The following is a 26,226-nucleotide window of genomic DNA, read 5'->3' as shown; positions in this document are numbered from 1 at the left end:
AGATAGATAGATAGATATAGATAATGGATAAATAGATAGATAGATAGATAGATGATAGATAGATATATATGGATGACTAGGCTAAATTGTTTCGTGACCACACAGTTATATCACTTTGAAAATGTAATATTTTTGGAATTACCATTGAATTGCTTGTTATATAGTTACAGATAATAGTAAGGGAAAATAGAGAAAAGGCGAGATAACATTGGTTATTATGAAGAATAAACAACAGAATAAAGAATAAACAAAATATGGACATACAGAAATGCATCGTAAAATAAGGATTTCATTAGAAAGTATTCAGCGTTTCCAGACAAACTTATTTACCTAGTAAACAAGACTTGTGCAGTTTCCGATCTGACAGTTTATTGTGCATGGCCACCTTCTTAGCTTCTGCCTTCTATAGCGATATTGCTTTATGGTCTATTGTGTGTTCAGTGACAATCGGAGTTGTCCTTTTAAAACTAGAAGTAGGACGCAATCGTGAGGGCAGGACTATTTCATTTGTTACATTTTTTTTAATTCAGACAGATTTCTAAATATCCTTTAGCTGGCTGTAGAAAAACAGAACGATTTCGGTCGTCCAGTTTACGATGGTATGTTTATTTTCACCAGTCACGTGTGATTTAAATAAAGAAATCGGAACCCCCTGCTCCGTAGCTCTAGGCGATTCGATTAGATCGCAGAGGTCCCATAGGAATCCTGTCTTGTGTCCTCGCTGTGATTCTTTCTACAACAGTTGATTAAAAATTCTCTCCCATCAGGAGAAAAGTCGGGCATCAAACTAGAAATATATATTTAATCTTCCTTCGTGTCAAATTGAACGCGTGATTGCTATTCTAATATACGTTTGCGATAGAAAGGCTATTTGCGAGAGCATCAGCGCTAAATACAGTGTCAGCTCATCGGGCCACATCAGCCTGAGCAACTGGTTTGTCCTGTCTTTAGCGTATCCACCTACCATCTGATTTCTTTATAGTGGCCAAAAATGATGCCCCTTTTTAGTCTTTTAAGGAATATTCTAGTACATTGCATTGTGTGCGAATTTGTGTCCTTTCAGTGGCAATTTCTATTGCTTACATGTCCCTGTAGAGATGATAGATGATCTATCATCTATCTATTATTTATATAGTATTTTATATAGTATCCATATACATTTTTACAGGTATGCTATCTATTTTGCAGAAACCCTTTATTCTGAAGCAATTATTTTTTTGACTGATTTGTATTTTTCTCTGTAATAATAAAACAATACCTTATCCTTGATAGTTACTACCTTACATAAATCTACTTTGGTGGCAAAACAATCCCATTTATTTTTAGCAGTCTTAAGGAAAGGTTTTCACCAATAAAGCAATGCCCTTATTCTGGAAGGCACCAGATCCCAAGCATTCCTAATAACAGATACGTTATCCATATTTATTTAGAGTAGAATTTACACAGTTAAATAATTTTTTTTACAATTTCGTTTTTGCCTTTTTCAGATTAAAAAAACAACACCATATTGTATTGTTCAGACAATTGTTATAGAGAATTTCCACCCCAAGAAAGTTTTTTGCATAGTGAAAGGAACATTAAAACCCCTGAAAAATGTTCATGAATGTAATGTATATGTGAACGCTGCTTAGAATTATAATTTCTTCAAAATGTTTTTAGAAAGAAGAGTTCTTGTTGTTAAATCATTTACCTGCTGCCTGAGAATTACTGTAACAATGTACGTTCACAGCAGATTTAAATGTTTGCCTAGTCGTATTATATAGGTTAATAGTTGCACTGACCAGTGCCAATGGAAATGCAGTGGAAATTATATTGTAACATTGTCTTATGCTGGCAGTGAAGCAGTTAATTACTGCTGAAATGCATTAGAACACTAACACATTCACATAGCAGCAGTAACTAAACACATACACAAACATATATAAATATATATTTATTATTTTTTTTCAACAGTTCTGATTAAAATGCAGTTTGCAAATGCTGTCTTGCCAGATGCTGGCTGCACACTCATTCACTCATTCTGTGTTTCTTGTTGCTTTGTTTCAGTCATTGGATGAATCAGGGATCAGTATATTGGACCAGTCGGTGATAAAAAAAGGTAAGCAATGGGGAAGACACCATTTTTAGGCACAACACTCACAGAATTAAAGAGAGAGGGTTGAGATATTTTAGGATTCATTTACACAAGGGCAGAACATTTTTTAAATAATGTACTTTGAAATGTTTTTCTCTATGAACTGTAATTATAGGGAAATGTTTTATGTTTTCCCTAACCTGACTGTATGTTTGATAAATAATAGTATGTTAGAATAATTATTTCTTTATGGTATGTTACAGCAGTGTCTGCCACATTACATTTTTAAAAGTGTTATCTGTTTATATATTTCATGTTTTTATCAATTTATTTAATTTTTCAAAGGAAGGTTGTTTGATAATTTGGTATCTTTGGTAATTTAATAATTTGGTAGCTTTCATTTAAACCCAGGGCACTACCCTACCCTCCTGCTACGAGCATGTTGTAGTCAGGGCCCTATAAATTAAGATGCAAAAGGGTCCTTTGTCCTGGTCCCAGTAAGATAGGGGAGTCCAAGTCCAGCGCTAACCATTTCATCTGCAATAACTTTGTAATAAAAATGTCCCCCAACATTGTCAGACCCCGCATTTTAATTGGCAGAAAAGGCTCTACCGCATTAGCTTTAACTTATTTTTTGTTTTCTTGGTTTTTAATATTGTCAAAAAGCTAATTGATGAGAACCTGCTAAAAACTTTCGTTTTTCTTTTCGTAGAATTTGATTCCATAGCATTATATAACAGTTATCAAATACATGTGGAGCTAAAAAAAGGAGACATGTCCAATATATTACAAATTAAAATATTCCCCAGCTGTATTCATTCTAATATTGTTATTGTTGCCCCATTACTAAAATGTTTCTTAAACCTCTTGCTAACACTTTGAACTTGAATCCATCTGTTTTTCATATAGTCTATGGAAGAGATCTTTAGGTTCTACTTCTCCAGCTGTTGGAGAAGAATAAAACCCAGCATTCTTCAGTCAGCTGAGCTAGTAGGGGATGCTGGGATATTTAGGGCTTTGAAGGTTGCTTATCCCTGACTTTAAAGTTCTAAGCTCCTTTCTCTGTACCTCTGTTGGGTTTAACCATTTGATGTACAAATCAGCGTTATTTCACTGCATAATTAATTGTAATTTTATTTTAATATAGAACTCCATTAGACTCTTACTATTAAAGCATTTAGGCTATGATACTTCGATTTCACATTTATTTTTAGCTGTATACGTAGCAAATCCGTTGCACTCAGCCCATAGGTGGTGCTAATTATGCAGCTATGTCCTCAGCTTATCCCTGCAGCCCTGTAATACTTTCCAAGGTTTCTTGTTTTTTTTCCCCTTAGCTTTCTATTTAGGGTTTCAGAAATGTTCCCATAATTCACTTAAGTGAATTCATTTATATGTGTTATTTCAGTCTGTGAAGAAGATAACTCTCATAGCTAAGGTAATGTCACTAGGGAAACGCTGCTCTTCCTCTTCAAATGTGATGGCTGGTCTGCTGCAGCCTGTTAGGGAATGCTGGGACTTGTAGTTCACAAATTGTGAAGTTTGCTAAGCATGCTGGGATAGAGGAGGCAGCCTGCAATTGCTGACAGTGGTCCCTTCAAAAAAAAAGTGAACTGTCCGACTGTAATTCTTACTGTAAAGTCACGAGAAAGCAGAGATTTTCCTTAGCAGAACTTTGCTGCCTTTTTTTGGTGTGGTTTATCCATGAGGCAAGAGACATACCCTGTGGCATATTCAATAAACTCGGAACAAGGCTGTTTTTTCACAAAAATTGGATCAGAAATGAGTTCTGCGCTCAAATATTTCACATTGTAAAATATCTGCCAGGATATGTGTATTCTGACGTATACAGTTCACCGATTTATTTCCTCCTTCAGTTTTGCTTGGGCGAGGGGGGAATCTGAAGAAGATTGCAGATATTACTAAGATGTGAATTTAACGTTATATATTACACTTAACATGGCAGGCAAATTTATCTTTCTTGTCTGCAAAGAAGCCAGTCTGATTTTGATCATGAGCATGTGAGATTTGTTGTTTTTTTTTTGTTTTATTTTTTATTCACAATAATCATTTTGTCCGTTCACAAAGACAACATGGTGCTGTGATCACCAAGAAGTGAACTGAAAAAAAAGCATAGAAATACGGTATCAAGGTTACTGTAAAAAAAAAATATTGTTTCCCATATTTGTCAGCTTTTGTTTCGGTGTTTCTCAAATTCCTTTAAATACGTACTTTTGTTTAACTTTTTAGTTAACTAATTTATTGGACAATTCTTAATTAATCTAGGCAAATTTTATGTTTTTGAATTCGATTCTGTAAGAATGAATATATAACCATGAATAGGATCCTCCGATGTTAATAGAACTGCTATCTGAAATCTGCACCTGCACATAGGGCCAAATATCATCTAAATGTACTGTTTAAATGGTTAAAAAAATCCAGAGCATAATTTCATTATATACAAAGAACGTAATTGCAGAGGAAAAAGGGACCAATGATAGAAAAAAAAAATAAATAAAAAAAAAAAATATATATATATATAAATATGATGCCCAGGTAAATGTGATGGGCAAGAATTCAGACAGGCCATGAAAGAAAAGTCAGGAATGAGATATGAAGAACAAACTCAGAAACAAATAATATAGTAGTGCAGTAGTGCTGATGTACAACTGGCTCACTCCCTGCTGTGTGCTTATAGGGGCAGGATTTTAGGGAATACTTTTCCAATCTGTACTGTCTGCTTCAATTTCCTGCCCAGCCCCACGATCAAACCTCCGGCCTCTCACAGAGTCCCGGATTTTCCTATTAAAACTAATTACTGGAGACCGGCCTCATATCCCCAAATCCTCCCTTCTGTTCCCCTTGCATTTACTGCCTCATAAACTGCTAACAATGTCACAGCTAAGGACTTCCAGAGGGGTGATTAGAAGATGCTAAAATGAAGGGGAAGAGGCAGAAAAAAAACAAGAAAGACAAAACAGGCTGGTTCTTTAAGGATATTAACTCTTGATTAGCTAGAGCAAATTAAAAAATCTCTACTTTCAGTGTTTCCGGTGCCAAAGTTTTGTAGGACTGATAACAGAGGCCGGGCTATAATATCAGCTGCCACATTACAGCACTTTTTATCAAAATTAATTCAATGGCAGAGGGGGAAAGACTTGTGCCAAAATACTTAAGAAAATGCACTTGGATCAGATTGGAACTGATTGAGTTAATTTGCTTTCATGCACAAATAAATATATATCTGAATATTATCAAACACTTCCTGCCCAATATATCCTGGAATTGTAGTATAACGATGAAGTACCAATAGGGATAAATTGCTTTGTACTTCACAGAGACTTTAAATCCATTTAGACAGGTTTAACTGAATTTGACTGATTCATTTTGTATATTACAATACACACCATTCTACTTTTACAGACTTAAACTGAATCGAGAACCAATAGTTCCAATGCTGGGCTAGTCACAAACCAGTTTTTTATGAAACTGACTGGGAAACACCGTTCAAAGCTCCTAACATCATTTCTTATTGCTACTGCCATTTTTCATTGTGCTGACTGTCATACATGAAAGAAGAACAGCCTAATAACCTTTGGAGTTCTAGAGAAGAATATGTTTTGAGGGCAGATTTTCTGTGCTTCTCTTTGAATGTCTAGTACAGAAAAAATGTGAACGTCATATGAAAAACAGATGACTTGTGACTTTCTTGTTTTTCTCAGAAAATGTAAAGTTTGGTGATACCTTTTATTGGCTAACTAAATAAGTAACAATTTCTCAGTATTGCTACCTGTAGTAATTCTACTGCTTCTCAGTATGGCCTACATCTAGTACTTCCACTACTTCTCAGTATGGCTTTACCGCTATTGTTTCCATTGCCCATTGCTTTTCAGTATGGCGTATCACTAGTTCTTCTACTGCTTACCAGTATGGCCTATCACTAGTTGTGCCACTGCTTATCAGAATGGTCTATTACTAGTTATTCCACTGCTTATCAGTATGGCTAACAGGGGCGTAACCATGGTCGGACTGGGCCAGCGGGAAAAAACCCTGTTGGCCCCCGGCTCTTGTGGGCCCCGCCGGCCCAGATCCGCACCCAGAAACTTTTTTGTGCCACGACCTCCCTTTGCCGGGTGGTCGTGGCAAAAACTTTGCGTGCAAGCACACACAGTCCGACCCTGGGCATAACTACAGAAGAAGCAGACCCTGCGGCTGCAGGGGCCCAGGGGGTATAAGGACCCCATGAGGCCCTAATTCATATACATTTTTAATAAGTATTGGTAAAACAAGTCAACCTCTAAAGATTTTAGGGACCTGAAAAAATACTATATGGCCTAACTCTAGTGCTTCTCAGTATGACTTGCCTCTAGTATTTCCACTTTTTACAGTATGATCGAAAAACGTTATTATTGCAAGTACTCATTATAATTGATGACATCCCTAAGCACCGTTAATAAGCGTAGAATTTACAAGATATTCATGGTTCTTGGGTATTATAAGGAATTATTTACTCCAACATGTTTAAAAGCACTCACACGGTGGCCTTATGCCTTTATAAGATCACAGGCCTCTTCTCTGTCTTTATAAATGTCATTTACAAAATTGGTGTAAATAAGGCAAAGGTGATAAAGTTCTTTGTAACCTCCTTTCTGTTTGTTGCTAGGAGTTTATTCTGGGGTAATGTATGACGATAAGATACTTAAGAAGGTGGTTGTAGTTCGAGTGAAGGGAATTCAGTTCTCAGAGAGGCTGCAATAAAATTGCCCACGTGGCTCTTGCTTCTTTACCTTCGGCAGAGCTATTTTGTATAAAACATTAGGCAAAATAACCCCTGAAAGGTCTTCTCAGACTGCTTAAATCAAAGTAAAACTTCCTCATTTACTATTTACACACACTACAAATTCCCTGCTGGACAAACAGCTATGTTTTGTATATCTTATGCTATTCTGTGTATATTGTTCTGCCAGTTGTAGGCACAGTATTTTTTATTTAATACAAGCCATCATCTAGAGAAAAGATTAAGTAAATGTGTAAAACCAGAAAATTTAGAATTGTGGTTAGTTTTCTGACACATTTACTCTAAAGTTTGCATTGGTTAAAAAAAACAAATAACTGTTCAGGATTAATATGGTAGAGAAAAACCTCATACCATCTATTGTTTTTGTATGTATGAGTTTTATACACTAAAACTAGCTACTAGAGTTTTGTGTGAAAAATAGAATTTATAGAAAAAAATAAAAATAAATACTAAAAATGTCTTAAATGGGTTGTTCACCTTTAAATTAACTTTTAGTATGATGAAGAGCGGGAAATTCTGAGACAATTTGCAATTGGTTTTCATTTTTTATTATTTGCGGTTGTTGAATTATTTAGCTTCTTATTCAGCAGCTCTCCAGTTTGGAATTTTAGCAATCTGGTTGCTAGGGTTCAAATTAGCCTAGCAACCATGATTTGAATAAGAGACTGGAATATGAATAGAAGAGGACCTGCATAGAAAGATTAGTACTAAAAAGGAGCAGTAACAATACATTGGTAGCCTTACAGAACATTTGATTTTAGATGGGGTCAGAGACCCCCGTTTGAAAGCTGGAAAGAATCAGAAGAAAACTGCAAACGATTCAAAAACTATAATGAAGACAAATTGAAAAGTTGCTTAGAATTGGGCATTCTATAATATACTAAAAGTTAACTTAAAGATGAACCACCCCTACAATCAGTTTCAAATATAACTTAAAGATGAAACCCCTACAATCGGTTTCAAATATAACTTTTCCTACTCATAAATCTGGGAATATTTTTTTCCCCAATGATGAAGACATTCTCTGTCTGCAGTCTTAGCAGCGTCTGGGCGAGATTCCTAGATCCTATCTGCTGAGGAACATTCCCCTGCGATCAAAGAGAGATGGCTTCCCAAATATATATCAAACTGGGGATTGCAGAAGGGTATGTTAGTCTAACAGGGCAAAAATCCTCTTAAATGGTGTGTGTAAATGGAACCAGCTAGAGAGCATTGTGTGAGCGCTGCATGTGTATATATGTTTGGGAGACTTTAAGCTTCCTTTATAAAGTGTTTAATTGGTTTATGGATCTGGAAGCAATTATCAGAAGCAGAAAAGGGCTTTTTGTATTTTTTTTTTCGCATTGGGGCAGACATCAGGATTTAGTAATAAAGATAAAGCCTGTACTGCATCTTTAGCTAGGTGCAGGGCCAGAACTAGGGGTAGGCATTTGAGGCACATGCCTACGGTCAGTGGCGTAACTAGATATTACTGGGCCCCACAGCAAATTATTTTTCAGGCCCCCAAAATGTTTTGGGGTTGACTTGTTTCTCCAATATTTATTAAAATTTTATATGAATTAGGGCCCATGGGGCCCCTATACCTCCTGGGCCCCCCTGCAGCCGCAGGGTCTGCTTCCTCTATAGTTACGCCCCTGCCTACGGTGCAAAACTTGGGGAGCGCCAGGTAAGTACCTCATAAGCAAACTACCCCTAGTCCACCACTGTAAATGGTTAAGCGGGTGCCGCTCTCTGTTGGCAAAGCGTGCTGACATAGGTCTGTCCTCAGTGTTGGCATTTCCACATGCTATTTTTTTTTATTCTACCTGCAATAGGGGTTTTGTCAAGGCTGCAGAGTTCTAGAACTGTGTTTGAGGCTATGTCAGTGTCGGACTGGGACACTACAGGCCCACCCAAAAACCTTAGACTAGGGGCCCACCAAAGAAACATAGACCTGGGGCCCACTCTCAGTACTATTATTCTTCTTCGCCTCACTCAACCTCTATTCTCCTAGAATTTTTTCTTTACATGCTATAATCTATTATTCCATCTATTTATCCTTTTTCTCAAAGAAATAGGGAATGGCCATGAAATAGGCCAAATGTTTAGCAGCACAAGGGCCCACAGACACCAGGGCCCACAGGGAGTTTTCCTGGTATCCTGGTGGGCCAGTCCGACACTGGACTATGTAATGTGTTTTTTTCTGGTACTGTACATAAAATGTTTTTCCCGGCATGATGTTGTTAAATCTGCCTGTTCATCTCACACTAGCATCTGGGTAGGACAGTGTGGTATTCCGTAGGTGGGTAAGGAAGAAGGTATCATAGCATTGTGTGTTATGTGTACCTACGAATATAATAGCCATCGAAGCCTCAAACACTGTTACAGCCACATGGTTGTGTGCAGGGCCGGAACTAGGGGTAGGCAGAGTAGGCGCCCGCCTAGGGCGCAATCATGATGGGGGGCGCACATTTAAGGGGCTCTTGTTTTCTTTTCTTTTTTTAAAAACGCTGGTTTGCTTGACCTTTAATAGTTTTATAATTTTATAAACCACCTATTCCAACCCCCTCTTGCCTGTGATTTGTACTGCTGGCACTCCCCATCTCCCTCTTGGCAGCTGGCACAAGTACAAATTAGGGGCAATATGATGGATTATTTTGGCTGCTGCTGGCGTAATTTCAGACTGGGGGTAACAATATGATGGATGTTTTGTCTTATGCTGGCATAGGAACAGATTGGGGGTTTGGGAGCAATCTGAGAGATTGACTGCCGTTGGCACAGGTACATATGGGGCAATATGATAGGTGCCAGCACAAGTACGTGGGGCAACATAATGGGTGTGCAATTTGAATGGTAAGGTGGGAAATGGTAATGTAGGACCGGGTGGGGGCACTGATTGAAGTCCTTGCCTAGGGTGCCAAAATACCTTGGCTCGGCCCTGGTTGTGTGTGCTACTTTTGTTAGCAATACACAATAATTTTAACTCCCAGGTTCAGTTCATCCAACCTTGTGTTTATACTAAATAGCACCTACATAATTTTAAACACAATGACTGCAGCAGCCTATTACCATTCCCAGCTTTGCAAATAAGTACTGTGCCCCTTTATTTCCATCCTTTGTTGTCCATTCATTGAATATAGGTGAGTCATTACAGACGATAAAAAGTTGTCACCAGTTGTATAAATTTTATTGTTAATTTGCCTTTCATGCAATCTTCATGGTAGTGTATCAAGTACACCCTGGGCCACAGTGGGGAACTGTAATCCCAGGCATGGCGAAAAATTTCTCCTTATGCTGAGAAGTCTTTCACATTAGACAGGGTCATGAATGGGGCTTATCTTTTAAACAGGACACATGGGATGAATGAGAATGAGGGTGGGTCGCAATGGTGCTTTCATCTAATGTTATATGGAACAGTATTCACCCCTGTTGCCCCAACCCTAAATGTTCTGCTTCCTGGTGTCAGGTGACTTTTTTTTTTTTTGCTCACGTAGTTTGCAACGTCTGTCATTTATTATATACCAGTGCACTGTGATTAACTGCAGTCTTTTGTTAAGTATTCAAGACATGGCATTTAAAGATGCACTCACCCAATTAATAGAAACAAATTACATTTAGAGATTTGTTAAACTTTTTCCTAAATCTATTGGTTCCATAAAAATTCTGAATTTTGGATCAAAAAGATTTTAGTTTTGCTTACAAATCTACTGCATGCAAATACTATTATAATACAATGCAATCTTTGGTATTTTGCTTTTGTTTTGCTTTAACAGATAATGCATAGATTGCCCATATCAAGCACCTTTCCAAGACCCTTGGGATGGTTTTGTTGCTTAAATTTGATCATGAAAAGTCTATTACTAAATTGCTATGGCAACACAGTGTTTGTGTTTACATACAAACACACACACGCCTAATCTAGAGTTATTTTATAATGGACATATTTAAAGGTTAACTATCCATGCTTTCCTGCATAATTTTCACATACCTGTACAAAGTTAATGAGCGTTATGCAGCATAACATTAGATAGCTTAGTAAACCACAGATACTGCCAAAGGACTTCATGTAGTATATTCAGGCAAGTGTGTTCATTAAAACAGTGTGACAGTAAAGTTAAAGCACAGAGCTGCCATACCCAATGTTAGGGAAGCTTGTAACAATGTATTTTTTGGGTATTGGATCACATTGGCATATACATAGTTTTCCCATTGAAATCCATGCTATTATTAGTGGACAGCTTCATCATTTTTTGCCTTCAAGGGCATTGCAGGTTGGTCTCCTTTTCTGCTCTCTCACCTCACAAACCCCAATAGCAGCAACGCAGGGTTATGGTTCATTTATCAAGTGGCAACATTTTCTGCAGCTCTATACTAAATTCAACTGAATAAACCAAAGAAAATCAGCACAGGGTTCTGGACATAAGAGCTTAGAATACATTCAAACCAATTGTCTGTTAAAGGGGTTGTTAAAGGAGTTAACTTTCAGTATGATGTAGAGAGTGATATTCAGAGGCAATTTGCAATTGGTTTTTTTTTTTATTATTTAAGGTTTTTAAGTTATTTTGCTTTTTATTCAACAGCTCTTCAATTTGCATTTTAAGCAATCTGGTAGCTAGGGTCCAAATTACCCAAGCAAACATTTGGTCTTTAGATAGGGTCTGCGACCCCTCTTTGAAAGCTCTAACATTATTAACATCATAAATAATGAAAAACAATTGAACAGTTGCTTAAAATTGGCCATACTATAACATACTAAATATTAACGTAAAGGTGAACCCCTTTAAGACAGAAACAAACTGTTGGAGAATCTTTTTGATGTGCAGCTCAGAAAAGCAGTAACCATTACTATTTTTCAGAGGATTCTATCTGCTCCTTTCTGTTCTCTGCACTACTAGTTCTGACTCTTGAAACTAGAAGCATACAAGGCATTGTGGGAACTGGAGCCCTAGTTGAAGGAAAACTGGCTCCTGTGATATTGTTTCAAGAGTTAGAACCAGTAGGGCAAGAAGGAAGGAATATATTTTATCAATTGCAATTGTATATACAAATAAATTTAAATGATTAATGTAACGTGTTCTAAACCGAAATTGCATGTTAGGCGATCCTGCTTATAGAAGCTTACAATATGGAGGTGGCTATATGAACATCACAGCAGGTGAGGATTCTTCTCTTTCCATAGGCATAAATAACAGATAATATAATAGAATTCAGTTCTGGCCCCTGATGGCTTTTGTTAGTAATGGCCCACCCCTGACAGATGTAGCGATGGAGATGGATAGGTATTTCTCACATTACATACACGTCTGGGACCAAGATGTATCAATTAAAGCAACACTCAGAGCACCTGATGTAATAAGTGTAACACCCCTTCTTCTCCCTAGACTAGAAAACCAGCATGCTAGATGTCTGTATTGGTGCTGTGCATTTTCCTTCTATGATCCTGACACACACTGTCTGTTTATAATGGGCATACTACACTTTACAGTGGTCTGTCTGCAATCTGAGAACAGTTACAATAAATATATCATTGAAAACGTAATTAAATGAAATGTATTAGGCATGCACAGATTAGGGTCATGCTGGTCTGTATCATGATACTCAATATTTATTTTATGATTCACTGGTCAAAGTTTGCAATAAGTAGTATGGTCGGTAAATCATCATATAAGTATAAAACAGCCTGTATCTGCTTATCTCTTGCATTGATACTATAAATACGATCATGACATCATACAGCACAGATCCTTCCTATCTGATGTCAGTATTTACTGCATGAGGAAGGTTAACTTACTTACATCAAAGTGTAGAAAATCCCTTGCTATACTGCCAGATTAACGACATTTCATTCAACATCTTGGATTGTAAATCTCATTTAACTGCTCAGGAAAGAAAAATAAGCTGCTAATCAGATGGTAGGCTTGTGAGAGCATAGGTTGCAAGACAGCCTGCACCTCTTCAATATGTACTCTGAGGTGCTGTTTCTACAACTGAATTGTATCGCATTCTGTTAAGGGTAGGGGCACACAAAGCTACTGGGGGAGAATAGTCGCCCAGCGACAAATCGCTTCTTCTTCGGGTGACTAATCTCCCCGAACTACCTCTCCGCCGGCTAGAATCTAAATCGCCGGTGGAATGGCACTCGGAGCGATTCGTTTTCCAAAATTGCCTCAGGGTCAGGGCACACGCTCAGATTCAGGGGGACTTATCTTCCGAACTGCCTCCCTCCGGCTAGAATGTAAATCGGATTGCTCTGTTTTCCAAAGTTTCCTGGTGAGGCAACTTCGGGCGACTTCAGAAAACATAAAAAAGTGCCCCAGTGCCATCCCGCTGGCGATTTACATTCTAGCCGGGTGAGGCAGTTTCGAGGAGATTTGTCGCCCAGAAGTAGAGGAGATTTGTTGCCGGGCGACTAATATCCCCGAATCTGAGCGTGTGCCCTGATCCACATGAGGAAACTTCGGGCGACTTTGGAAAATTAAGCTCTCCGAGTGCCATCCCAGCAGGGAGGCAGTTCGGGAAGATTAGTCGCCCGAAGAACAAGCGATTTGTCGCGGGGCGACTTATCTCTCCCAGTAGCTTTGTGTGCCCCTGCCCTAAATCTGAGCATATCCTTTGTATTCTATCTGTACTGCATTTGGGAAGATTTCTATCTCAAAACAATTTCTTACACCAAAGACACATACAGAATGCAATTTGTCAGGCAGTACATCCCCCTACACTTTCACAGAAGCAACTGGAAATCATATTAAGAAGAGCAGTTTCCCTTGACTTAATTTCTAGCTACTGTCTATGAAAAACGTAAACGAAAACAGGAAACTTTCTGTTTAAAATTATTTTTACCATAAAAGGGAATGTCCTCTTTTTAATTTTTAATAGTTGTATGTAATGCTTGTTGTGCCTTATCAAGGCCTAATCCCACACTACAAAGCCACATGGAAAGTCAGAGTCAGTTTCATTATATAAACTATGCAGTTAAAGGAATTGTTCAGTGTAAAAATAAAAACTGGGTAAATAGATAGGCTGTGCAAAATAAAAAATCTTTCTAATATAGTTAGTAAGCCAAAAATGTAATGTATAAAGGCTGGAGTGATTTGATGTATAACATATCAGTCTGAACTCTACTTCCTGCTTTTCAGCTCTCTTGGTTTACACTGACTGGTTACCCTGGTTACCAGGCAGTAACCAATCAGAGACTTGAGGGGGTGCCACATGGGTCATATCTGTTGCTTTTGAATCTGAGCTGAATGCTGAGGATCAATTGCAAACTCACTGAACAGAAATGTCCCATGTGGCCCCCCTTCAAGTCGCTGACTAACTCAGAGTTATAGAGCTGAAAAGCAGGAAGTTGGATTCTGGCTGTTTTATTAGACATCTGTTCACTCCAGCCTTTATACATTACATTTTTGGCTAACTAACTATATTAGAAACATTTTTCATTTTGCACAGCCTATCTATTTACCCAGTTTTTATTTTCACGCTGAACTATTCCTTTAAATGTTACTGACTCACGGGTTACGACTTGTTTCAAAGATACATCTTGCTCTTATTTTTTTTTCATTAAATACCATTCCTGACTGAGCAACAGAAAGAATGAAAAAGGCAATGCTGTAACAGTAGGAAAATAATTTGTCTATTCTGCAGAATATTTCTGTCTAATACTCATGCTGGGCCAGGGGCCAACTGGCTGTCATATACTGTGACTGTCCAAGACATTGCAGGAGCAGAGGAGTTTACTTTGTTCTTAATGAACCTCATTGAAAGCAGCACTTTATAGCAGTTCTTTGACTATATGCAATCTGTTACACTGTATTAGTATTACCACAAATGTATAAAGTATCAACATATACAAGAGGAATACAAAAGGTAAAAACAGCCCTGTTCTAAAGAGCTTACAATATTAAAAAAGCGTGGAAACAACCCTTTACAGTTACAGTAAAATACACCATAGATGTAAATAATTTTCATTGGAAAGAAAATGGAAAGGTTAAAATTCTACCTGTCTCTGATTGAGAGTACTTTGTATATTTTTTACTAATTAACCTATAAGAGCATTTTAGTCATCCTTTTCATAAGATCTGATTATATATGGCACATTAATGATATACAGTACATAATTGAATCTAAAAAATATATATGTATGGGTCATTTTGCATTTCTCTGCATATAGTTGCTTTTAAGTGATGATAGATGCAGTCAACTTGCAGTGACATCACAGCGCTATAACATTCCACTGCAGACATTCCATTTCCTGATGAAGCCATGCGTGTTAAAGTGCCATATCATTTGCAGGTGTCAGGGTCATAAGGTGTTAGAGTTCTGTGACCTGCATGAGTAGTCCTGTAAAATCCTTATGTTAAAAAAGTCTATAGCTTTTAAAAATATATCCTTATGAATGGGGCTTAAGATGTTTTAACCTTTGATCAATAATGTAATGTGGTTCTATGAGATAAACCTTATTATATATGAAATATTGGTCATCTTTTTGTGCGGTACCAAAAAGGGCTGTGATTGGCTGTTTGTTGTCTCCAAGCCAGTAATTCAAAAAGAAGAATCTGCTTTGAGGAAACTGTGAGCAACATCCAAGGGGTTGGTGAACAACATGTTGCTCCTGGGCCACTGGTTGGGGATCACTGGTTTCATGCTTGCATTGCTCTCCAACTCTTTGTAGATTTAAATGTGACTCATGGATAAAAGTTTGGGGATTCCTAGGTTTAATCATTGCATGTTTTAAGTAAACAGGACGCTATATATATTTATATATTTACTAGTTTTCCTCATCGTGCTGTAACGTACAGTTTTTATTAATGAAAACAGTTGCCGGAATCCTGAATCCTAATGCTTTCCAGGGACTTGTTTACTTTCTTGTTACCTGATGGTTACATGCCCACAGTGATTAACCCGCAGACCCTATAATTAGTAGGGTAATTAAGCTTTTGGCTTATCCATTGACATATTGTTCTTGCATCATCCTCATTCGCCTGTCTGCCCAGCATTAACCATTACATGAAGCAAGATTGTACCTTGTTTGTCAGGCATAGCAATTCTTCTGGTACAGCAAGAGAAGAGGCCGAGATTAAATTTACATTTATTAGGAGTGAAGGCAAGGGGTTTAATTAGGTATTACCTATTCTCAAAAGGGGCCTGCTGCGTAGCAATGTACACACAGTATTTTGTTTATTTTGTACCATGTTTTTCTGCAGTTATAATATTTAGCATCCATAGTATGACAAGGTTTTGTACTGGTCCTCACTAAGATACAATTAATCCTTATTGGAGGCAAAACAATCATATGTAATGTTTAAATCATTTTTTTTGCAGACTATGGTGACCCAAATTACAGAAATACCCCTTATCTTAAACATCCCAGATCTTCAGTATATATATATATATATATATATATATATATATATATATATATATATATATATATATATATATATATATATATATATATATATATATATATATATATATATATATATATATATATATATAAATGACAGCCATACTTGTACAGAGGATATATATTAAGCGAACTAAGATAAAGAACAATGTATAAGTATTGAGTAACCATCCTTTGTGATAGGAAAAGGGGGAAGTGGAAGCAAGAAGAATTAAGCTTCACGCCTCTGTTGCTTATAAACAGAAGTTCTGCTTCAATACTCTTTCACCCTTTCCTTCCAAAGGGACCCCATGTGCTTTAGTAGAATTTAATCAGTAATTACAGACCTGTTGGAAACTCCCCGAAATCCCTGTGTGCAAATTGATACCAACTTGTGAGTATCTGGGTGCAATATGTTCTTGATTAAATAGAGGCACTTAACTATATAATTGCTAAATCATTCATTTCTAAAATGCAAACAAAACTGCTGCAATGACAAACTGATAATATATCACACAGCGATAATATATTACACAGCGTCAATAAACGAATTGACCGCAGTGTGAGGTCCTAGCTTATTGTTTTGGTTTGTGTCTATTTGCTGGTTTAAATATGAGAGTGAGGTACCATAGTGTATGTATTCTCTTACGATGGGCACATGGTAGGTTTAACACAGTATAAAGGTTTCATGTGCATACCTCCCAACTGTCCTGTTTCCTGTGAGACAGTCCCGATTTTGACAGCTCAGCCCGCAGTCCCAGATTTATATTAAAAAGTCCAAAGTTTCTTTTGCACTGATGCCAGAAAAAGATACAAAAGTTTCTGAACCTTAAGTAAAAAAAAAAAAGGTGAGCCCAGAATACTCAACACCTGTATTTACATTTATAACAATTTCAGATAAACAGAGAAACAAGTCTCTTGGGAGAACTGAGACTAGCAGCTTAAAGGGCAATTTCATGTTCATTAGCAAAACTTTCATAACATAAAACATTGCCCTCCAACTCTCAGAAATGTGTTCAAACATTTAGTAAAATCAACGTGTTTATGGAATGTGGCCCAAAAACGGCCATGGTCAAAAAACATTCACTGTACTACGGGTGCCAGATCTTTTTTTTATCCCTCTTTTCTTCTTTCAAACTTTGAGAAGTATGTATGTGTTATGCAAAACCTGAGAGACCATTTTATACTGTGTTTAATCAATTACATTTCAGTGTGGTTCTTGCCTGATTTTGGACTAGAGATGAAGTTCAATGACCACATGTTGGACATCCCTGATGTACATACTAAAAGCATTTAACAGCTGTTAAAAATGATTTGTTCAAAAAAAAATTTCTTGCTCTTTTGGTGCAAACTGTTCAACAATTATTTATACAGGTATCATAACCTCTTACTCTTACTTACTCTTACTACTGCATGTATATAATGCTAAATAGACATTTTTTAAAATAATCTTTCCACCATATCCCATCTTTATTCCTGTATTTCATATTCATGTTCTGTCCATCTCCATTGCCCCCACTAGTTCCTATTCCATCAAAGAACAATGGCAGCATGATGTCCCTATCCATGAATAAAGAAAGCCTTATTGGTGGGGTGACTAATCCAAATGAAGTTTTCTGCTCAGTCCCTGGACGTCTGTCCCTCTTGAGTTCCACTTCAAAGTACAAAGTGACAGTGGGAGAGGTTCAAAGGCGTCTTTCACCCCCGGAGTGTCTCAATGCATCTCTTCTTGGAGGCGTTCTCAGGAGGTCAGCAATTAAAAACTTAATTTTCTTAAGTCCTCCCAGCAGTGTCTAGGGCAGGACATGTCATGGGCCCAATGTAACAAGAGCAATGTGTTTAAATGACAATTATGGCTCCTAAAGAGTTAAATCTACCCATGTATGCCTTTAATATAAGCCAATGACATACTGAGGATATTGAGTGGGATCTAAAAGTGCTTCACAGCTTTACTGTTTAATGTAAAGAAATTTCCAAGTAACAACAAAAGAATCAAATGTCATTTAATCATCATTAAAGGGCAAAGTCAAAGAATGGCGGACGTTGTCTTCGAGAACGGTTAGAAAAGATTGGATTGAATTTACCAGCAGGGAGGCGCAAAGCAGCAAACGTGACCCTGTTGACATCACTGGTGGAAGGTGAGTGCTTTTGGCAAGGGCATTACCTGGAGTCAATCAAACTACAGAATCTTATTTGTATTTGTTTGCTACATACATATTATATTTGTGATATTACAGTGGCAGCTTACTAATAATATCATATTTTTAGGTGTGTGTCACACCTTGAATGAAAAAGTAGAGCAGGCACTTAGAGAACAGTCTTCTAGACAGACGAGTAAAAATATTGTAGTTTATTTGGTACACTAAGGAACAGCCTTTTGTATTTCACAGACACTTAATCATAGGCTGACACTTGAAAAGATAACTATTTTTGCACTTGCTGGATTTGACATTGACATATTGCTTTTCCAATCATTATAATTTAAATGAATTTAATAATTAAAAATCAGTATACATCCCTGTATTAGATCTTATTTTTCCCATATCTGGACATATACAGTATATTGGCTTGGGGGTCTACCGATGGTAGGTCTACCATTCCTGTTTCCCATATCAGTCACTCTTTGTGCTAGATATCCATGGTAAGAAATGCAAGCTGTACTGTAGAGCCATTCTTTACCAAGTTTTCCTATTACCGGCAGTTTGCAGTACTAAAAGAAAATGTGTTCTCTCTTAGTCGACATTTATGCAAATGCTGTTGCCTTAGGCCAATGTGCAGAACTGGTTTTAATCAAGGGTTGCTGCTGCGTTGTGAAAAAGGAAATAGAGATAAAACTGAATAATAAACATGCATAATAATACAAATAATGGTTGTTCTCCAGTTGCCACAAAGAAAGAACCAACAAACACTGTGTGATACTTATTTTCATTTTGTTAGTACAAATAAGGAGCAGTACTGTAACCCTGTGCTCTGTAACCCAGTTTAAGTGAAGGCACAATATTTGCTGGAAATTCACTTTGGGTGAAATAAAATTATAGGTATGAAGTTGCTCCAGTTCCAGTAGCCAACAGGAAAACTATTTGAAGGTAGAAGTTATTGATGATTGAAAGCAAAGACTGTGGGTTACACGACCAGGGGCAAACACAAGGGCTCATTTATGAACATAGACTAGGGACAGACATATCGGATCATGACCTGTGGAGAAACGCAGGCAAATAATCCGCTCCTCCACTGTTCAATGTGCCTGCACACAGATACATTGCCTCCACTTGGGTGCAGGCAGAAGCAATGGATTTCAGCGTGAAATGCAAATTCTAGCCACATCTGGCTGCCCCCAAGCAGAGGCAATGTATCTGGGTGCAGGCACATACAGTGGACTGCGTTTTGCTACGGACCGAGATCCGCTACCTCTGTCACTAGCCATAATCAATCTATTGCTCTAGTGCAAATGCAATAGCAATTAGGTTCATGGAACCTACTATAAAAAGAAAGCAAGCATCTCATTAGTTGATATGGTTAACTTCACTGATGAAATAAGAGTTTAGTCCTAAATGGATGGTTCTGTTTGTACCTTTCAGCTGTGTACACTAACAACTAAGTCAGGCCTCTTTGTTCTATTACATGTTTAGAGTAAAAATACAATTCCTACAGAATGTGATGGTTCATTGTGGCATTTTTTCAGCAGCTGAGGGGAGATGGGGTTTGGTCTGTTTCTTTCGGGTAAGGTCACACCTGGAGATTCGGGGAGATTTAGTCGCCCGGCAACTAATCGCCTCTTCTCCCTGTCTTCCGCCTGCTAGAATGAGAAATCGCCTGCGGCATGGCACTCACCATGCTTTGTCTTCCAAAGTCACCCGACGTTTCCTCGTGAGGAAGACGGGGGGAAGCCGTTCAGGGAGATTAGTCGCCCCAAAGAAGAGGCGATTAGTGGCCGGCCAACTGAATCTCCCTGAATCTCCAGGGGTGACCTTACCCTTAAATGTCACCTGTATAGTTACCCTAAGCAGACAGTCAGATATAAGATTTGATTAGGCTACAGCATATAGAAATGAATAAATACTGCATATAGTTGTTACGTTAATGTTATGAAATGGCTGAATGGTTGCTATGGGCAATGGACCACATGGTGAAACTAGGAGGAAAAACCTTAATTATAAAGTACACATATAATACCCTTATAGGTGTCATCTAATAACAATATTCTGTTCATTTTATCTGAGGCCAAGCATTGGAAACCACAGAAATGAGCAGCAAGTGATAGTAGCAGAAAATTATTGGTGGGGTTTCCCACAATTATAAACAGGGAAATCGAATACCAAAAGAATTCTTGCACCTGGGCTCCCATTTTTTTAGTCTGATAAAGTCAACACAGCACAGGCTTCACACAGGGAAAAAGAATTGCCTTGAATTGGGTTGCTATATGCCAACGTTAACTTCTGCAGCAAAATCGATATTAGCCTGAGGTGTAACAGAATACTTTTAAGCAAGTCTTAATGAGTCACTTAATCCCACAGGGATAGTTGTAAATGACAAGTGAAGATTTATGTCGCTGCCATGTTTGTGAAGAGCAGTGACGCGCAGCATTTATCAACAGTGCTTTGGGGCAAGTTAGAAAACCTGATGGTGCTGATTTTTCATCTTTTTCATCAGGTGAGGCTGTACATCTTGCACGGGATTTCGGCTATGTCTGTGAAACCGAGTTCCCAGCTAAAGCTGCTGCTGAATACCACTGCCGGCAGCACTCTGATCCCACGGAGCTCCATGCAAGGAAAAACATGTTGCTCGCTACAAAGTAAGTATACCAAAAACAGTAGAGTATTTTTGATTGCAAATGGTCACAATATATAAATAAGATTTTGATTACCTCAGATTTTTTTTAAAGGTTTTGTTTTTACTAATGCACATCGCGGGGAGGGAGAGGGGGCAATGTCAGGAAGTTTAGGGGGGCTTTTGGTATGGGTGGGATTAGTTCTCCTTCAAAAGCGCACAACAGTGGAGCCCAGTGACAAAAGTTGGATCAGTCAATATTTTAAGCAAATTTGTGGATCATTTCTGATTAAAAACAAACCATTAAAAAGCTCAGTTAAGAGAAATAATACTGAGTACCTGGAGCCCATTTACCATTTTTAATGATCAGAGGAAAAATATAAAGAACTTAGAATCTTTCTGTTGCAGATGGCTGTTTGAGAATACTTAGGGGCAGATTTATCAAGGGTCGAATTTCGAGGTTCTGTTAAACTCCCATCACCTTGAAATTCGAATTAAAAAAACTATTAGGAATTCAAATTTTTAACTTCGGGTGAATAGGCTGTATTCGATCGTTCTATTCGAATTCGGATCGTAGGTTCTAGGAGGTCACCCATATGCTAAAACAGCAATTTGGCAGGCTTTAGATTGCGAATAGTCAAAGTCGAAATTTTGATATTTGAATTTTCAAATTTTTTTTCAAATTTGGAATATTCCCTAGTCAAAGTACACTAAAAATTACCTCGAAATTCTAATTTTCACTTTGACCCTTGATAAATCTGCCCCTTAGGGAATTTCAAACTATTTTTTTTTAATTTGAGTCGAATTTGAAAAAAAAATTAGAAAATCCGAATATCGAAATTTATCATGTCTCTTTAAAAATTTGACTTCGACCAATCGCCATCTAAAACCAGCCCAAGTGCTGTTTTAGCCTATGGGGACCTCCTAGAAACTATTTGGAGTCAATTGGTGGACTTTGAAAAATCAATGGAATTCGATCGAATGTGCTATTAATTCGATTTGGCCGAATACGGACCTATTCAATGAAAAACGGACCTATTCAGCCAAAAAAAAACTTCGGCTTAATTTCGGTTGCTCTTTTTGAATTAGAATTTCAAAGTTTTCGAAACTTCTAAAACTTTTTAAAACCTAACCTGAGAAGAAAGGTTAAGTGATAGAGAAAAAATGGATTGCAGGCCTCCATATGTAGAATTTAGTGATCTCAGAGTTTGAACTTTGCAATCTGTTTGGTAATAGAAAGGCAATAGGAAGGAACTGATTTATTTTGGAGATTAGACATTTGAGTACTTAGTCTTATCTAAAAATTTTTGATGCCAGAGTGCTCTCCATCTCTTCCCAACTGAACAGAAAATCTAGTCTTGGGGAAAAAAATGATTTCCAGATTCCAAAGTCTGTGGCATGCATAGCTAAGGACACACGGAGTTACTAGCAGATTTTCATAGCTTGCTTTAGGTCCCTACTGAACGAATGCTTCAGCTGGTGCATTTGGCATGGACTATGCCAGTGTCTGTGCTTCATTGTTGACTTTCAATTTATGGAAAACATGGTAACACCATTCATTTCCATTGAATAGTTTTGTTTATGCATACATTGAATATTTTTTAACCTGCAACCTTTCTTCTTTATCAGGCAGATCTGCAAGGAGTTTGCTGACTTGTTAGCCCAGGATCGCACCCCTGTTGGGAACAGCCGTCCATCCCTCATACTGGAGCCGGGTGTTCAGAGCTGCCTCACACACTTCAGCCTCATCACACATGGCTTTGGTGGGCCAGCCATCTGTGCTGCCCTCACAGCTTTCCAGAACTATCTCCTGGAATCTCTTAAAGGAATGGACAAGATCTTCATGAGTAGCACAGGAAATGGACACTCAGCAGCAGAATCCAAATCGTTGGAAAAGGACATTAAGCATCGAAAATAGCCACTAGTAAAGGAGCGAGAAACCAGGATGGAAGGTGGCTGGAAAAGGGAAGGTGATTTCAGGCAGAGAAAAGACATTCTTCTTTGGACTTTTCAGGAGATTAATTGAAAACATGCCCTCTTTACTAACTGAATAGACAGTTTTATGTAATAGAGTTAAATCCATAATATGGAAGGACAGACGTTGAATGCATCATGCTGGCCTAGTGTTAGAGGACGTTCTTCAAAATGAAAAGGGGCAACCCCCAGTTCAATCTAAAAGAATAATACCAGACTATTACAACAATTTCAAAAACAGAATTCAGCCTTGAGATCCCCTTCAGTCATATCTAAAACCAGCACTGGTGCTAATGTGGTTTTGTGGAAACATATCTTTGTTCCCCATTATACACGCAAGTCACAACTTTGCACTGCCATTTCATTTTTGACTTCGCAATATATAGGAAATTCCACAAATGACGTGAGCCATATCTTATTTTTGCTGATCCAGGACCTAAGACAGTGGCTGGCAGCTGAATTCTTTTGGGAGGCCCCGAGGAACTTGTTTTTGGGATCCCAGCATATTGCACAGTTAAACAATAAGTCCTTACATGGATCATTTTCTGTGTTTGTAAATGTGTTTAGAGGTATTTTTTAGATTATACCCAAGGTCCTTTTATTTGCACCCACTTCAAGCCACCCAATCAATAGCTCTCTCCTTACCTCCTCCATGATTCTGACTCATACTGGTTAGGCATTACTGTGCTCCTCATTGGACCCTTTCATTATGAAATACTAGTGTTGTTTTTCACAAGGCCCTGACTAGCAAGCACATCACAATTATTCTGGCAGGATTTTTAAATATCTTTTTATTACTTAAACTTAGTAGACATCCTTATTCTTAAGCTGGCCATAGACGCAAAGATCTGATCGTACGAATCGAGGATTCGTACGATTTTCGGACCGTGTGTGGAGAGTCCGGTTGAGATCGGTCGTTTGGTCGATCGGACAGGTTAAAAGATTTCTGTCGGCTGCAAGTAATATTTCTGCGTGTATTGCCGATCATACGATTTTCAGAGGGAGACTGTCACTAGCTTTGGTCGGACATAACTTTCATACGATTGCTGTCAGGGGCAGAACATCGGCTGATCTGTTCTTTTGTACTTTATTTGATCGGAATGGTTAGTGGCAGGTCGGGAGATGGGAAAGTCCGATCGTACGTTGATTCATACGATCAGTTCTTTGCGTCTGTGGCCAGCTTTAGTTAGTGTGACCTTTTAGCTATTTAATCTTTTGGGCCCGTGGAGGATAAAAACATGGCAATTGCTTCTGTCTAGGTCCAACTGTTTACATTACCAAAAAAAATTGTTTTTGCAAATGCCTTTGGGTAACTGATTCAACGGCCAAATGAACACCAGAGAGACTTTGTACATATTTATTTATGTGTAATTATATGGGGGTGTTTAAAAGATGTTCAGTGCAAGTTATTTATAATCAGAGTGAATTTGGGATATTGTTATTAATATTTGGGATATTTACCCCACGCTACACCAGGCGGGGGCTAAAGCATTCTGGAGGATTAGTCATTTCACAGACACCTCTGTTGTTGTAAAAAAATAAAAAACACAAAGAAAAAAAAAGAAAAACACCTGGTCATTAATAAAAAACAATATGTAAATTGTCAGTTATTGTGTATTTTTGTTAACAATTGCTTCATTTAGGAATAGGGAAGGGAAAGTATAATAGAAAATGTGATCCATACCTTTAGCCTACACATGAGGGCTACATTAAAGGAGAAGGAACGCCAAAAAAACTACCTTTACTATGTTCTCCATCAGTATAAACTCTGAAATCTGTGCTGATTCTGTGCACAAGCGTTCAGAAGTTTTGCCCCTTATATCAGTTAAACTTAAACTTTTTAAAAAATCGATTGCAGCAAAAATATTAAGGGAAAAACTTATGAGGGAATACTTGCTGGTAATTATATATACTATACATTGGCAACACAGAGCTTAAGTAGTTTTTTGGCTTTCCTTCTCCTTTAACATGGGTCAACTATGTAGAGCTCACTAGGTTGGAAAGAGGCATGTTGACCAGGGCTGGAACTAGACGTAGGCAGAATAGACATGTGCCTTGGGTGCAACAGTTGGGGGGTGCCAGACATGTAGATCTTCTGTTGTCTAACTCTAGTCCCTTGTGTCCCAGCCCCCGCCGCTCTTTTTATACTGTTGTCTCCAACTATCGGCACACCTGCATGCATGTGGGAGGGGGGAGGGTAACATGCCTGGCCAGGTACCCTAGAAAACTGGCTGCTGGCAGTACCAGTGGTAGTAAAAGATTGGGGTGGCTACTCCAATATATAAAGACCAGTCAGCTCTGGACTGAGATACACTGAGTCCCCACCAGATTGTTTAGAATTTGTCAGAATATACAAATTGCCAGGAAAAAAAAGTATATCCAAGAAGAACTGCCTGTCAGTTGCCTTCCAGTTCCTCTTAAACTACATTTCTGTCAGTGAGATTCTTACAGTTGTAGTTAAACAACTGCTGGAGGGCATTAAATCAGACAGAGCTGATGTAAAAATATCTGCTATGTGAATTTAACCAAGAATAATATCTGACCTAGGAACACGTCCAAGGCTAGTTATTCGGAAGAACCTTGTCTATGAGTCTTTGCGGGGGAATGTAATAAAAGTCGCTAACGGAAAAACTATTCGCAATGTGAAAAGTTATGCCTTTGCGCAAACAAATTTTGCTTTGTGCGAATTTAATATAGCTTTTGCGAGGCTGGAAACTGTTTAGCCACCACTTCCGACAGTGGAAGACCGTTCGCGAATTTTATAGTTTGCGCCAATGCGCAGTCAATATAATAAAACTTCTTAATGAAAAAGTCGCTATGTTTGCTCCAAAAGATTACGACACCTTCAAGCACTTAAAATTCGCAATGCAATAACAGTTTAAGGAACAATATTGCATTGCGAGATGTGGATTTTTAGTCTTATTGGTGCGAATTGTTTTGCTCTTTGCGACTTTAATTACATTCCCCTGAAAGTCTATAATAAGGTTCTGCTTAGTAAAATAAACAACAATGTCAAGCCAGTGATATCTGTGTCTTGCTGTAGTATAAACATAGTATGCTTTAGCAGCACCAGAAACATACAGGCAATTTCTGATGTCCTGGCAAGCTCAGATTGGTTGTTCATAACAGCATCCCAAGAGGGGAAACTTCCGGCATGCCAGCTGAGCTGTCAGATCTTTCCAGCGAAACTGGAGCTACAGAGGCTGCTCAAAATAAACTACTACCTGAACACCTTACATGCAAGTTGGAGAC

At 38.0% G+C, this 26,226-nt stretch overlaps 1 protein-coding gene across 1 annotated transcript in view; it reads left to right on the top strand.

The window, feature by feature from the left end:
- Positions 1–23,869, top strand: part of tfap2e.S (transcription factor AP-2 epsilon S homeolog) — a 27,694-nt gene extending 3,825 nt beyond the window's left edge. The window contains exons 3-7 of the mRNA XM_018249503.2: positions 2,047–2,098; positions 17,756–17,981; positions 18,253–18,371; positions 20,884–21,025; positions 22,630–23,869. Of these exons, the coding sequence (XP_018104992.1) occupies positions 2,047–2,098; positions 17,756–17,981; positions 18,253–18,371; positions 20,884–21,025; positions 22,630–22,918 (828 nt within the window). The 3' untranslated portion in view covers positions 22,919–23,869. The remainder of the gene's footprint in view (positions 1–2,046; positions 2,099–17,755; positions 17,982–18,252; positions 18,372–20,883; positions 21,026–22,629) is intronic.
- Positions 23,870–26,226: the final 2,357 nt, after the last annotated feature.

Source organism: Xenopus laevis, chromosome 2S (assembly GCF_017654675.1).
Source record: "Xenopus laevis strain J_2021 chromosome 2S, Xenopus_laevis_v10.1, whole genome shotgun sequence".
Taxonomy (NCBI): domain Eukaryota; kingdom Metazoa; phylum Chordata; class Amphibia; order Anura; family Pipidae; genus Xenopus; species Xenopus laevis.
Note: the sequence above shows the minus strand (reverse complement) of the source record. Positions and strands in the feature narration are given on the sequence as shown.